General features: G+C 41.5%; 1 protein-coding gene across 1 annotated transcript; it reads left to right on the forward strand.

The window, feature by feature from the left end:
* The first annotated feature begins 1,273 nt into the window (after positions 1–1,273).
* Positions 1,274–14,175, forward strand: cunh10orf71 (chromosome unknown C10orf71 homolog). The gene is made up of 2 exons (XM_072437643.1): positions 1,274–1,427; positions 2,587–14,175. Exon 2 carries the CDS (start codon positions 2,731–2,733, stop codon positions 13,573–13,575), a length of 10,845 nt encoding a protein of 3,614 aa, XP_072293744.1. The 5' UTR covers positions 1,274–1,427; positions 2,587–2,730; the 3' UTR covers positions 13,576–14,175.
* Positions 14,176–15,722: the final 1,547 nt, after the last annotated feature.

The raw sequence follows: 15,722 nt of genomic DNA on the forward strand, positions 1-15,722 counted from the left end.
CCACCAGGGGGGGCTAGTTGAGCCAGATCACACCACTCACACCACTAAGAACCCTATGTAAAATCACAACATTCCGTCCATTCACAAAGGCTACATTATATTAAAAGTCAAACTAAATAATTCATCCGTAATTTATTATTGTTAAAAAACTGTAATTAAAGCGAGAAGTTTGAGGGGCGAAAGTATCAATAAGTGATGCTAAACTTAGATCGACTTGGCACAGTGGCACTGAGAGATGAGTGAGGGCTGGTTTAAGAAAAGTGATTCCTCAGAGACACTGTGAGCTGTTTTCCATGTGTGGACAGTGAAGAGCAGTGTGTCTCCATTAGCTGCATGTGTGTGTGTCCATCATCCAGCCAGACCAGCCCTGCACCCGCCAGCGCCCTATCTGCTCCAGCAATCTCTTATTATAGCATCAGTGGCCCGGGACAGGGGAGGGCTTACAGGAGGAGCGAGGGGAACAGATCACGCCCACTCTGCCTTTTGGCCTTTTCTGCAGTAAGGCTATGGCAACAGTCTGTGTGTCCAAGAATTAAAAACATACGCAATACAACATTTAACACTAGTTTTAGTTTAACATTTACATCACATACATAGGCCAAATGGTTGCCCAACTTCAAATGTATTGGACTAAACAGAGCCACAAGCTTTTCCTCATCAAAAATTAAATAAACCAAGATAACTACAAGACTTTGTACTTCGAAACTGAATTTAATTGGAATTAACTCTGATTACCACTACGTCTTGAGAGCTGATGCCTACAGTTCACCTCTTGCTATATTAAAGACTCAAGTTCAATTCTCCACTTACCTTCAAAGCCACCCATTTGAGAGACATTCTATTTTAAATCACTATTAATTTCCTTACTGACCAAACTAACTATCCTCACAGACCATTGGCCACGTGTTGTTGTTGTACATATAACAGTGGGCGGGACTCCAGTGGGGGGCAATTGAATAATTCATGAATCTTGCAGCCCTAAAAGCACCCGAGAACACCTTACCCCCTTTAAGCGTACAGTTGAAAGTAGTATTTTATCCCTCCAAGCCTTTTCTCCATCTAATATTGCTGACAGTTAGTCTCCCATACGTAACTGTCAACGTGGTTTACTCAGTTCAGATTTAAAAATAGTAAGGCTGTTTCTTTCATCTGTGGGACACCTGACACCCCAGGATCTCACAGACACACACATGCTAGTCGCACACTCATACTTGCCTACATGGTGAATGCTCGCTCTGGGACAACTCCTCTATTTCTGTCCCTGATCCCTGGTCCTAAGTCTCTGCATCGGTCAAATGCACAAACAGTGGATCCAGGACTATTTTGAGGTTTTTCCATTAATGCCAGTCAAGACTCAAAGAGACACTACAACTACAAGACGGACTGTACTTATTGGGTTTGGATTACATGGATTTCACCATTGCAATGTAAGTTTGAACTGCCAAGTACATGTTCTACACTAGGCAAATGTAATTTTAAGCCAAATTAACTGTTGCCAAAGTTGGACATAATAGTATACTTCACCTCTTAATTTCAATCACTTGTACTGTGAGTTGCTAAATTCGATTTCTTTATCATTTGGCCAGGTAGAATTGCTGATTTTTAAGTTTTAGTGATAAACGCAGGAATTATTTGTCTTGTCACTGGACAAAAATGAACCCGAAACATGCAGCGATGAAGAGAAATCAGAAGAACACAGGAGTTAGCTTCATGTGAAGAGATAAGAAATTTCACTCCTAATAGTGTCAAAGCACATTAAAAAGGTGTTAAATATTTTAGGCAGCACAAACAATCTGTGCCACATCTTATTAAGTCAATGAATTAATCCTAATTTAAATGTGTAGTCCAAATGTAGTTAAAAGTTAAATATTTTTTCATGGGGTTGTAAAATAACATTGGATGTATTTTATCATCATAATTCCACAGGTTCAAGTTTGACTGTAAAATGTATTACAAATTAGGTTAATGGCCTCCAGGTCAGAAGGTATTAATAAATCACTGGATATTCTGAACTAAGTGACAACAGCTGCAGGGAATCTAACCAGGGCACAACTATGACATTACCTTAACGCCTTAAAATATAACTTTCTTTGAATTTTACATGAAACCATACCATTTGTAACTTAAACATACTACAGACCTTGCACAAACGCTTGCTGTATCAAAGTCAGCTCAACAGAGCACAAGCAAAAATCATTGGTGACACATGTAGAATTGATTATTCAGGCTTTTGTTGTAGGACTGTTTTAGAGGACATCTGTGTTTGTAAGTGGCCATCTAAGATTGCAATGGTGCATCCTCTTCTCCAAAAATAACTCACGTGAGGCTGTCTTCACAGAGCCTAGCAACAGTTAGGTTTTATCCACAACATGATTGTGAAGGTCGCAGTTATTGAGAACAGGGATTACAGGCTGTCCTCAGAACTGCATAATGTACATTCAAGCTAAATGTAGAAGGAAAGTATCCCCATCAGTGATCCACTCTCACATAAGGAACATCATGTTTGTATACGAAAGTGTGCTTACTCAAACACAAATACTGTAGATAATAATAGGTAACAATTATATTACTTTCTCGTCTTTCTAGAACGCAAATGCACCCCTATAGTGAAGACTGAGGAGAGGGCCACAATGCCGTGGGCTTGATCCCAGGACAGATCCCCCTCAGACACACCTGGGTCTGAATGACCAGGTCTGAGTCCAGAGCTCTGTGCTCCAGCGAGTCTGCGCTATGACGACAGTGGAGAAGCGCCGCTCCGGTCGGAAAAGTGGCCATCGCAAACACAACGATGGCGGCTACAGCGACACAGAGACAGACCGGGAGGTGAGCAGTCTGACAGACAGGGCCTTCAGGAGCCTGTGTATCGGCGATGAGGCCGTGTACAATGACTCGGACCTGTGTGCGTCACCCTGCGCACAGGACACAGACAGACAGGAGATGAAGAGGGCAGCACACGAGAGCTTCAGCCTCCGAGTGCAGCAGGACTGGATGTACAGAGGAACCTACGGAGCAGAGATCCACAAGGATCAGCAATGGGGGGTGTATGGGGAGAGGGGGGCGCAGGAGAGGCTTTCTTCTTCGTTTCAGCCATCCTCTGTGGAGGCCCCTCAGCAGGAGCACCCCCCCAGTGAATTCAGCAATGGGACAACAGAGGTGAGCTCCCAGCAACACCGGAGCCACTCACGAGTCTCTTCTTTGATTAGGGCTTTTAACTCGGAGGGACAGGGGGACGAGACGATGTACAATGATGAGACAAGCTGGCATAAGTCTGCACTGATGAGTATAGAGAGGGAGCTGTCTGAGTTCTCATCTTATCCTCAAAACATGACCACAGGTTATTTCCCCTCCGCTGGAGTATTCTCACAAAACACAAACTACTACTCCTCAGAGGTGGCAGCCATTTCCCAAATGAACTCTGCCTCCTCTTTTATGACATCCTCTCACAGCATGTCCACACAGGTCAACTCTAACTTCTTCATTCACAGCGAGTTTAGTCCTTTCAAAGTTTGGAGAGACCAAAACAGGTTTCCCTTCCACAGGGGTCAACTGTCCGGGTTTATGCCCCATTCAGAGTTTCAAAAGTGGTACGAGACTCCTATGTACAAAGAGCTCTCACTGCAGGCCCAACAGCATCCCTCTATGTTTTCTCAGGGATATCACACTAACACATTTGCACCCCCTATTCCCATAAATCCTCAGCGCTCGACATCTGCTTCAACGATGATGCCCAGAGCTTCAGCCGTGGAGAAACGCTGTGAGTCGGAGCTTGCAGGACAATATAGGAAGTGCTCTCAGAGTTTGGGAGCAAATAGGCTACCATCACAGCGGCCCTCCACCGCATCCCCCTCCAGTGAGATGTCCAGGTGTGTGCGGGACACTATCAGCTCTGTAAAATCCCTCCAGCAAAAAATCAAGATGATGGCAGAACGGAATATAGAGACTCAGAGCCAAGATGGATATTACAACAATGACTACTTAAACTCATACGATCCAATGGTATTGAATATGATGAATTCTAATCCATACACAGCCCCATATCAAATGCAAAAGTCACCAGTCTACCCGCCTCCAGAACCACAACAATTATTGCAGCACTATCCAGTTTCACCACAACCAGTAGCGCATGCACCTGTCCGAGCAGAAAGCAGAGGTTCAACTCCAGATGTGAAAATGTCCAGCTACAAATCAAGAGCTGCCAGCCTCCTTTACAACCTAAAAGACAACAGGAAGAGAGTCAAAGCAACCTACAATCCTGCAACATTTAAAGGCCAAGATACACAAGAGAAATACAAGCAGGAACCAAAAGACTTTATCATCGATGTTCCTGAATGTTCTGCTAATGAACCTTTGAACTCCATTGATGATAGAACATACAGGTCAGATGTTCCGGAATATGCATATCAGGCACTTAGTCCAGGAATGCACACAAATAACTCTCAACCTACATTTGAAAATCCCATAGACATGAGTAAGTTAAACGTTCCACAATATGGATACCAGTCTTATAGTTTAGGAATGCAACAGAATTCCCAATATGGCCACAATTCTCAACCGGAATTAGAGAATCCTGTAGAAAACAGTGCGAACACGTTAAATGTTCCACAATATGGATACCAGGCTCGCAGTCCAGGAATGCAACAGAATTCCCAACATATGCAAAATTCCCAACACAAACTTGTGAGTCCCAGGGAAGAGAGAGGGACCAAGTTAAATGTTGCACAATATGGATATCAGACCCATAGCCCTGGGATGCAGCAGAATATCCAATTTCCACAATATTTTCAAAACATGCAGAATTCCCAACAGCTTTATCCGAATCAAAACTCTAGTGAATACTATAGAGCTGCGATGCAAGGTGAAGTGGCACCTCATCACGGGTTCACTGGATACACACCGGAGTATTATGCGAACACTCAGCTGGCTAATGGACAAAATCCTTATGGAAATACATCATCTTTTACTCCCTATAAGCAAAGCATGAGTGATAAAGGAGGAAATTATGTAAACCAGCTTGAGCAGAACACAGAAGTGCAGAGGTTTGGTGCGGTCGTTCAGAGCAGAGACTTTGTAAGTAAAGATAATAGCAAGCAGCAATTTAATGAAGCAGCAAGTGGGGAATATACAGGGGTGGACAGATATAATCAACTAAAAGAGAACAAATATGATTATAATAATGTTTATTCCCAAGATGTGTGGAGGCAGACCAATAGCCAACAAATACAGAAGCCAGGAATTCCCTCAGCACAAAATTACCAAAATATAAATGCTTATCCAAGAACAAACACGCAGGAAAATGTGCTAAACTACAAATATGAACAAAAGTTAATGGAAAATTATAGCGCTAGACCGCATGGGACCTCTAATATTTCAAATCAGATGCTACAGTATGCCCCACCTCATCTGGCAAATACAGGTAATGCTGGCTATAATACACAGCAGCAGCCTGGAACATATAGAGACATTTATGCCCCTCCAACGCCCCACGAGGTCAATAAGGAAATCAAAATGAAAGAAAATAATGCTCCTCAAGACAATCATAAATATTATGATCAAGAGTCTAAAAAACAAACCGCCATTTCTAGTCAAGCAGAAATGCCTATAGCCACAGATGAATTAGGTCAAAGAAAAGACGAAGCCATAAAAGAGATTCGGATCAAAGGAACAAACCACTTTGAACAGAGTGAACAGGAGAAGAAACAAGAACAAGTAAAGGATATTTCAATAAGAGACCAGGCCTCAAATGGACAGGTCTTTTTGCAACAGAATAAGACAAATGTGCATAAAACTGAGATGAATGAAATGAAAGAAAGGTGTTTTAAACCACAGCAATACAAAGTAGGTGTGGAAAAGGATGTGTTTGCAAAGTACAGATGTGTACAAGACAAAGACCTCCCCACAGCTGAGGAAATGATAAAACAGTTACGAGGAGAAAACTCAAATTGTGATCACGTTGAAGTACAGGATGTAATAGACGAACAGGAGTGCATAATGGAGGGTGAGCCCCAGAGACCAGAGCCAGAGGAGCTGCAGCTCGTAGTGGAACATGCTAACTCCAAGGAGCTAAAAGAGGAGTCCATAAAATGTGAATTGGCAGCAAGTAGTGAGGAGGCCAGAATAGAGCAAGTTAAACCTGAGCCCAGTCGTGAGCAGCAGAGGGTCATAGCAGAACAGGCCACTGAGAAGCAAGTAGGAGTCGAGCACGTTGAGAGAACGATAGAGGAAGCCAAACAAGCACAAACAGAGCTAATAATGGAGAGCCCAGGTAATACAAAACCAGATCCAAATAAAGGCATAGAAAATGTTGCTGTTGAAGGGACAAACCCTGCAATTGCGGAACAAAAATCACAGGAAGAAAAAGAAGAAGAAGTTACAGCCATTAAAGTTACTGAACATACCATAAGTGAGGAAATGGCAAAAACACTACAAATACCCAAAGAAGATGCAACAGATAAAGCAGAAAGTTTATCCAAATCTGAGTCCAAACAGTCAGTGACATGTGAACCAGACAACGTGGAGCTGGCAAAGACAGAATTAGCTAAAACCAAAGCTGAGTTGGTCAAAATAAAGGAAAAGATGAAGGGAGAGCAGAAAGGTCAGATAGATGGAGAACATATTGAGCAGAGAAATGATAATGGTAATTTATTATTCAAAGAACCACCAGTCACAATGTCAAGTGTAGACTTTGCTGACAGAGGAGCAAATGACTGTGAGCACATTGGAGAAAAACAGGGTTCTAGCCAAGCTACTGCTAGAAATAAAACATCTACCATTGACAATGTCAATGAATTGTCAATGACACCTGACAAAAAAGATGAACTAATAGAAAACAAGTTGGACACAAATGAGGATAATTGTATAATCAGTGATGTAATATCTGATACAACAGAAGGCAATGAGAAAGTTAATGCTGACCCAACAGAGAGTCAATATTTTTATAGTGAATCATCCAAAGATTTCAAATTATCTGATTGTAATATAACAGCTCATGAAGATACAAAGGACGTTAGTGAACATTTTTCCACCAAAGAAGATGCTCCAGTTGAAAAAGTGGACAAATCTAACAAATCTCAGCAGAGAGATGATGCCAAACAACCTCATGTCGATGAATGCAAAACATCACTAAGTAATTTGACTGATCATACAAATAATGAGACCGTTCTTAAAAATAATGCATGTATGCTTAACAATGTTTCTGTTGAGAAAGTAGACAAATATGACATTTCTCAGCAAAAGGATGTGGCAAAACAAGTCCCTAAAGAAAGAAGGGCAAAGTCCACTGATCAAAAACTAGGAACAAATAAAGAAACCTCAATCAAAGGCCTGACCCATAAAGAGAAAGCACAAACAAAACAGGAGATTCTAACATCAAAGATCAAGGCTCATGCTGAAAAAGAAATATCAGCAATCAAAGAAGGTTTTGCCATTAAAGACGGACTTAAAAATCCTACAAAGCCATTGGGTCAAAATATAAACATACGACAGAAGCCACCATCACAGGAGGAGTACAAAAAACAAGAGCGGCCAATGAGTGGTGACACAAGCAAAGTGTTGCAACCTCCAGCTGCAGTTACAGCTTCAGGTCGTCCTGCTGAGCAACCGCAGAAACATATAAAAAACAATGAGAAAGCAAAAGAAAAGGTGGCTACAGAAACAAATAAGGAATTAAATACTACTAAGACATTTTCATCAACAATCACAGAGAACCTCACAATTCAAAAAGATCAAAAATTTACCTCTCCAACAGATGACAAGTCAGTGAAACCACATGAGGACAAACCATTAGAAGATCATTTAAGTAAAGGAGATAATGTCGACAGAACTGATCTTAATAACACAACACCTTCTCTTCAATTTCATAATGAAAGCTCTGCACAAAGTAACTCTTTAAATATCGTGGGAATAATGGTGACAGTGAGAGAAAGAAATCCTTTAGAATGCGAGAGAGAGGACAACAAAGACCAAGACATCCTCTGTGTCAGGAGCCATGATAGAGATAAACATGGCTCACATGTTGAAGCAAACAACACAAGACTTTCTAACAAAGTCTGTGTGGCCCAGGCAAAATATGCAAATGATTATGATGAAACAATGCATATTACAAATGTAAGTGACTCAATGACAACACTGGAAAGTGCACAAAATAACTTGTCTGACAGCACTACTAAGAAAACTCTCCAACAGGAAAACTCTCCAACAAATGACAGACCCCAAAGTGAAACACTACTCCCCGAGCACCTGGCTGAAAAAGTTGTCCCCGCAACACTTACTGTACCAGCTAAAAATCAAGTGTCGGTTGAAACACGACCCCTTCCCAACAAACAGGACATAATAGCAGAAGAAACTAAAGTCTATGCAAACAAACCTACTAATGCTGCCCTGGAGACCACTTGCATCAAAGGTCAAGAAGACATTGCTGGGACAAAGACAAAACATACAGTACCATCTAAAACAGAAATGAACAAAGTCAAATCTGTATCTACCATGGGTAATGAGAAGACTCAAGACGATAACCTGCATATTGACAACATTGCTATTCGAATTGTGACAGCTGGAATTGAAGAGGTAAACAAAACTCAACAAAGCAATAGTTCAGTAACTGAGAAGGAAACTCAAAACAACACACAGTTTTCTTCACAGAAAAGTGTTCCTTCAAATGATGATGTTCAAAACGTGTTATCCAGTGTTAGAAAGCAAGCACAGTTACTAAAACACACTAACCAACCGAATCTCATCAATACGAGCAGTGAAAGTACTGACAATAAAAAGAGGGATGAAACCAATAAGTCTCCAATTGAAGAGGGTTACTTTCAAGTTGACAAAAGAGACACTGGGCCACAGAACAGCTCAAATGTTGGAAATGCAGAAGCTGTCTCAAAGGAACGAGAATATCCAAGATCACTGCAAAACAAATCCAGTTCAGCGAGCACGCAAGATCAGAATATTAAAACTTCCAAACAAACCGACAACGCCCCAAAAGATAAAAGTAATAAAGATGTGAAACTAGAAGCTAGTCATTCGCATCACACCAGAAGACATCCGATGGCAAAGGGCAGACAAAGAGGTTTATCAAGTCTCCAGGACAGCACAGACGGTACTGTAGAAGTAAAACCAAAACCAAAAGTCCCAATACCTGAGATATCTGCCCTCGCTGACTACGCCAGACTAAAAGTGATTGTTTCTAAAGATGATGAAGACACTCTCCAGGAACAGCCACCAAATAAAAAAGAAGGATTTTTCCCACTTATTCAGAGTCGCCATAGCAGACGTCCAGTGTTTACAATGGATTCACAAGAAGATCATGTGGAAGAGAAAAGTTCACAAAATCAGTCAGACGCAAAAATTAAAGTGAGCAAAGAACCCACTCCTGTTGTTTTCCCCATCACAGAGAAACAACACCAAAGGACTGGGATGTTTAAACTGGGAGCCAAAGAAAATAACAATAGCGAGGTACAAAATATACAAAAAAGTAAAATCGAACAAAGCCCTCGAGACAAAACGAACAATGGAGAGAAAAACACAGTTGATAGAATTAAGAACATGCTGGATAAGAGCAGGGAAAAACAAGCAGAGGAAGACAAGAGAGCTGCTCAGAGAGAAGAAGAGCAGCGAGCGCGCGAGAGAGAGACCATTGCTGCACAAATCCGCGAAAGACGGAAGAAACAGCGAGAGGCAGAGAACCCTAACCCGATGCACCCGGAGGAGGAGGGAAAGGGCAAAGTGGTGGAGCAGCAGATCCACCCAGAAGATAAAGAACAGGCAGGGACAGCGGAGGAAAACGATGCACTCAGTAAAACAACTGTTCAGAAGGATGAAAGGAAGAGCCCTGTTCTTGTCGAGCATAAAGACAAACAGCCGAGAAGCGCAGTTCTGGAGGAATCACATAAAGCTGAAGAAGAGAAGAAGAAATACATTTTAAAGGAACAACAGAGACGGGCTGCTCAAATAGAAGAGCAAAAGAAGAGGTTGTCTTTAGAAGAACAGCAAAAAAGAGCTGCTCTGGAGGAACAGCAGAACAATGTGACTCAAAGTGAAGAACGGAAAAGGAAAATTGCTGAAGAGGAGCAGCTGAAAAAAGCAGTCCAAGAAGAACAAATAAGAAGAGCCAATGAAGAGCAGCAACGGGCCACTTTAGAGGAAAAGCAGAGAAAGACTGTTCAGATAGAAGAGCAAAAAAGAAGATTGTGTCTAGAAGAACAACAGAAAAGAGTTGTTGACAAGGAACAGCAAAGGAATATGGCTGAGGAGGAGCAGCAAAGACAAGCCACAGTAATCGAGGAACAGAACAAAAGAGCTGCTATGGAAGAACAAAATAGAAATATGACACATGCTGCTCAGAAAGAACAGAAGCAAAAGACTGGTCAGGAGGAAGAGCAAAGAAGAGCTGCTCAAAAGGAAAAGCAGAGAAAAATTGCTGAGGAAGAGCACCAGAGACAAGCAGCAATAATCAAGGAAAAGAAGAAAAGAGCAGCACTTGAAGAACAACAGAGAAGGATGGCACATGAAGAGCAACAAAAACAAGCTGCTCAAAAGGAACAGCAGAGGAAGATGGCCGAGGAAGAGCAGGAAAGACAAGCTGCAATAATCGTGGAACAGAAGAAAAGAGCAGCACTTGAAGAACAACAGAGACAAGTTGCTCTAGAAGAACAGGAGCAAAAAGCTGCTCTGGAGGAACAGCAAAGACGAGCTACTCAAAAGGAACAGGAGAGGAAGATGGCTGAGGAAGAGCAGCAAAGACAAGCAGCAATAATCAAGGAACAGAAGAAAAGAGCAGCACTTGAAGAACAACAGAGAAAGATGGCACATGAAGAGCAACAAAGACAAGTTGCCCTCGAAGAACAGAAGCAAAAAGTTGCTCATGAGGAACAGCAAAGACAAGCTGCTCTAAAGGAACAGCAGAGGAAGACGGCTGAGGAAGAGCAGCAAAGACAAGCTGCAAGAATCAATACACAAAAGAAAAGCTCAGCACTTGAAGAACAGCAGAAAATAGCACAAAAGGAGCAACAAAGACAAACTGCTCAGGAAGAACAGAAGCAAAAAGCTGCTCTAGAGGAACAGCGAAGAAGAGCTTCTCAAAAAGAACAGCTCCAAAATATGGCAGAGGAAGAACAGCAAAGTAAAGCTGCTCTAATTAAGGAACAGAAAAGAAAAGCTGCAGTAGAGGAACTGCAGAGAAAGGCTGTGTTAATGGAAGAGCAGAGAAGAGCTGCTTTAGAGGAGCAACTGAGAAAAAACAAGATGGCTGAAGAGGAACATCAAAGAAAAGAAGCTCTAGCTCTATTTGAAGAAACAAGAAGAAAAACAGCTCATACGGAGCATTTGAGAAAGTCTGTTGTGATTGAGGAGCAAAAGAGAAGTGCGGCTCTACAGGAGGAGCAACAGACAAAAGCTAAATTAGAGGAACAGAAGAGAAAAGCTGCAATAGAAGAACAGAAACAAATAGCTCAAATTGAAGAAATGAGAAAACAAGCAGCTGATGAAGAGCAGCTCAGAACGATGGTTAAGGAGGAGCAGCAACATAAAGCCGCTGCAATTGAAGAGGCGAGATCAGCTGTTGAAGAACAGCAGAGAAGAACTGCTCGTGAGGAAAAAATGAGAAAGTCTGCTGAGACTGAAGAGCAAAAGAGAAGAGCAGCTGTAGAGGAAGAGCAACAAAGACCAGAGGAAAGGAAGAAAAATGCTGCTAAAGAAGAACAGAGGAGGAAAGATTCCCAGATTGAAAAACAAAGGCATACTCGACAAGAAGAGGAAGAGAAGCGACTGGCATATATCCGAGAGGAGAGAATCAAAAGACAGATTGAGGAAGAGAGAGAAGCTCAAATCGAAGAGGAAAGGACTCGGCAACAGCAGAGCTCTGAGGAAAATCAAACACACAAAGGGAAAGATAAACAACTCTTCAGAAGCCAGAATCAGAAGGACGTCAGAGCAAGACCAGCTGTATATCAGGAGGGAACTGCTGAAATAGAAGAACAGAAAATTAAGTGTGAGAAAACAGAAACTCTCCAATACTACTCCTTGACTACAGCAGAAGCAGAGAAACCATCACCTCCACAAAGGAGAAGCAACTCTAATGGACCTGAAACCGTAGAGGACACCGGCAGGCCCCACGCTCTTGTATCGCCAGCCCCATCTCTGCCCCGCTCCAGTGCATCCTCCCCAGCTTTTGGAACCAAACCTTCCATGTTCAAAGTTAAAGACAACACCATCCGAGGATCTTCTCTCACCAAGTCCATCAAACCACGATTCCATAAGAGCTTTGGGGAAGAATTCAGGGTTGGTTCCCCCATGGAAGGAGATCAAAATGCACTGAGGTGCAGAACTCCTTCTACCCCTCTCCCACAGTACAGGCCATTTTCAAGAAGAAGCCTTGTTCTAGACGAAGACGACTCCCGTTCCATCATCAGCAACATGTCAGAGGACATGGAGAGTTTTGCCACCGGTGCAACTGACCTGGCAGATATAAGGACATTGTACGACTCAGACAGGCCTGAATCGGCATGCAGTTTTAGCAGTGACGTGTCACGTTCATTTGGAAAACCACCAGCAGTTCTTCCAAAGAGTGAGAAGGCCCTCCGCCGAGCTAAAAGACTAGCTACGCGGAGATTAAAAAAGGATTTGTCCAAAGATATGACAAAGGACTCATATGAGGCTTCCATGACAGAAGTTGCCAACTCTGATGTTGTGGCCTCCCCTCACTTTACGCCTCCAATTTCCATTGCTCGTGCCCCCCCTCCTGGTTCAAATCTGTCATCATCTCATTCAAAGCACTCTCAACACCGCACTATTCATGGTACTGGGCCTAGTTCAGTTGCCAATACATCCCCACATTCCTCGATTCCAGTGCCTGTCCCTTCATCACAAAACCCTGGCTTGTTTCACACCTCAGCTTCCCCAAGGTCAATTCCTCAAGTCCCTTCTTCTCCCACTCATCATCGTGCTCCCAAACCAGTGACGCAGTACCAAGTCGAATCTGGCTTTCCTCAGGCCTACACACAGAGAAGAGTTATGCAAGATGTAGGCTCTGGTCAGTACTATGTTGTGGACGTGCCTGTTGAGGTCAAAACAAAAACTTTCTTTGACCCAGAAACAGGAAAGTATGTTCAGCTGAACGTACGAGAGTCTGGTAGAAATACTACCCAAAGAAAACCCCTCCAAGGGTACCCACAACCTCACCTGAAACCTAAAATACACCCACAGCCACAATCTAATCTTCCAAGCAATGCGCAATATCAAGATTACTCCAGCAACTCCAAAGGCTACCATTCTGCTCCCAACTCCTCTGGCCCAGTAATCCAGTCGATGACACCAGGAACTGTCACTCAGGACCAACAACCAAGATCAAGCAGGACTCACCAACATGAAGGCCCTGAAACGGGATTTAGCTATAGTCCAGATAAAACCCCTTATATGGATACAGTAAATAATGTGGACAAAGTACACCATGCAGTTTACAACACACAGGGATCTCAAGGTGCAATATCAGAAGGTGACAATCAATTAGTCAACACAAGATATGGGAAACGTGATATTATTACCATGGGTGAACTGGAAGACTTTATGGAAGTGTCTGACTGGTGAGAAGGAAGGATACAGGAATCAAAAGATAAATTACTATAGGTTGAGTTCACAATACACAATGTTAAAGGGCCAACAGTTCAAAATTGAGCTAGAAGGCTTATCAGATATTTAAAGTCAAATTTGCTGTTAAAGATCGATCGACCCAATCGATAAAATGTGTTGGCTAAAGAGTGTAATATTTATTGCTGCTGCTTTTGAGTGTATCGAGCTGTTTATTATTTTAAAAACAAATACCATTCCATTTAACTTATGAATGTTGAGATACTACGCAAAAACTTTATTGTATTCTGTAGCAGGTTTTATGTGAGTGCAAATCCATACTGATACTTATATAAAAATGTACTTATTTTTGATCTGCATGGCATTTTAAAGAGTGTCCAACAAATAAGACGTTTGGAGATGGTATGAAGCACAGTGTGACAGTGTAAGAAATTATGTGATTCTAATTCTGTTTTGAAGAATATCATTTTCATGTGGTCTTGAGGTTTTGAGTCTGTGTTGCTGTGTAATATGATTGTAATAAAAAGCACACTATGATCACAAAAGCTTTGTGTAAAAAACATGTTTAAGAATTATTAATAAAAACAAGTATCAAATTTGTGTGAGGTCTTTGCATCATTGTTTGATCAATTAAGACGAAAATTAACCTAATTAACCTTTTATTTGGCTGAAATGTTCCACAATATGGAGACAAGTTAAAGGTTCAGAACTGCAGAGAGGTCTGCCTACTCACAGAAGAATAATAGTATAATAAGGTATATTTGAACAATAAAAACACCTGTAATTGAATAAATGCAAGATGCCTTTAATGCTATGTGGAACATTTGGGGAAAAAATAATAGCATTTCCATGAAGACAAGCAGGTAGTGGACACCTTTAATAGCAGTCCTTTGATTCCTTTTACCAGTGCATGCCTTTAAATGGCTATTGCTGGTATTCAGAAGAGAGTTAATTTTCTAAAACCAGAGGAATACATTGTGGAAATCAGGAAATCATTTGTGGAAAATTAGGAAAAAGTATTGAGAATACAGTAATGTAAATGTGTCCATTTACGCACATACTCAGATTAGACAAAGTAACTGTATAAGTAACAGAATAATGCAGGTATTCTGTATTCTATATTTACAGTATTCTTCCCAATACATGCATGTTTTCCCATACATGTACAGTATGTTATGGTCTAATTTATAGCCCTAACATTAACAATTCTAACTTGTTTATTATTCTAACCTTAACAATTTCTAGAAATAAATTACAGAGAAAAATATACTGTAATAAAATAAGCAAACACAAATCGATGTAAAGCTAGCCAGGGGAAAAAAGCTGTGAACTGTTCATAACCATTCATGGGTTTCAGCCTCTTGTTTAGAGGTGATATTAAGAAGACTTGAGGCTATGGCAACGGAGCAAGATTTTCATCACTCTGTAAGTGTACATCTTGATGCATATCTGCTGCATGATTTGGATGTTTTTGACCAAATGTTTGCATGGAAAATGCTGATAACCCAAACATTTAGTTAGCTTCTTAATGCTTAATGTTAACGTTAGTTCATCTGGGCTATGCTGACTAAGCCTGCCTATACCCTCAGTTCTGTACAAGTGCTTTTAAAATTATTTGTGTCTCTAATAATCATTATATATAATTCATTGCAATTGATTACTTAACAAGGATTTTACCTGTACTCGACTCCTGTTACCACACACAATCTCTAGAAAGTAGCATCGTGCGCCACTAGGAGGCAGAGATGAGCAAACATAGAGCAGTGGACACACATACACACACACACATACGCAAACACACTAAAGTTACAATAAGCCATAAAACAACATAGGCTATGTCATTAGCTTTTCCTATGATAATGTGTTTTTGTGTGTTTTTTTTCTAAAGAAAGTTCTATCATATTTATTTAATCCTTTTAAGACTGTAATACACAGGCTGTGCAGCTTTGTGAGAAGTCTTTTAATACCTGAAGGGTTAATTGTGTTGTGTAATTCCATTTGGCTTTGGCAGGACTCAGAGTTGCAGCAGAAGTCCTGTCTCAGCACTTTACCCTGCCCAATAAAGCAGCAGGCCTCGCTCCACTGGGACTGTCTGACAACCACAGAGAGACAGGCCCATGCCACTCTGTCCCGCAGCCAGACAGGGA

Source organism: Eucyclogobius newberryi, unplaced genomic scaffold, assembly GCF_026437365.1.
Source record: "Eucyclogobius newberryi isolate DKJ021-1_F unplaced genomic scaffold, fEucNew1.0.hap1 SCAF_8, whole genome shotgun sequence".
Classification (NCBI taxonomy): Eukaryota; Metazoa; Chordata; class Actinopteri; order Gobiiformes; family Gobiidae; genus Eucyclogobius; species Eucyclogobius newberryi.

What these genes read in the sequence shown, in the direction of transcription:
- cunh10orf71 (XM_072437643.1), top strand. Translation starts at nt 2,731, where the DNA reads ATGACGACAGTGGAGAAGCGCCGCTCCGGTCGGAAAAGTGGCCATCGC.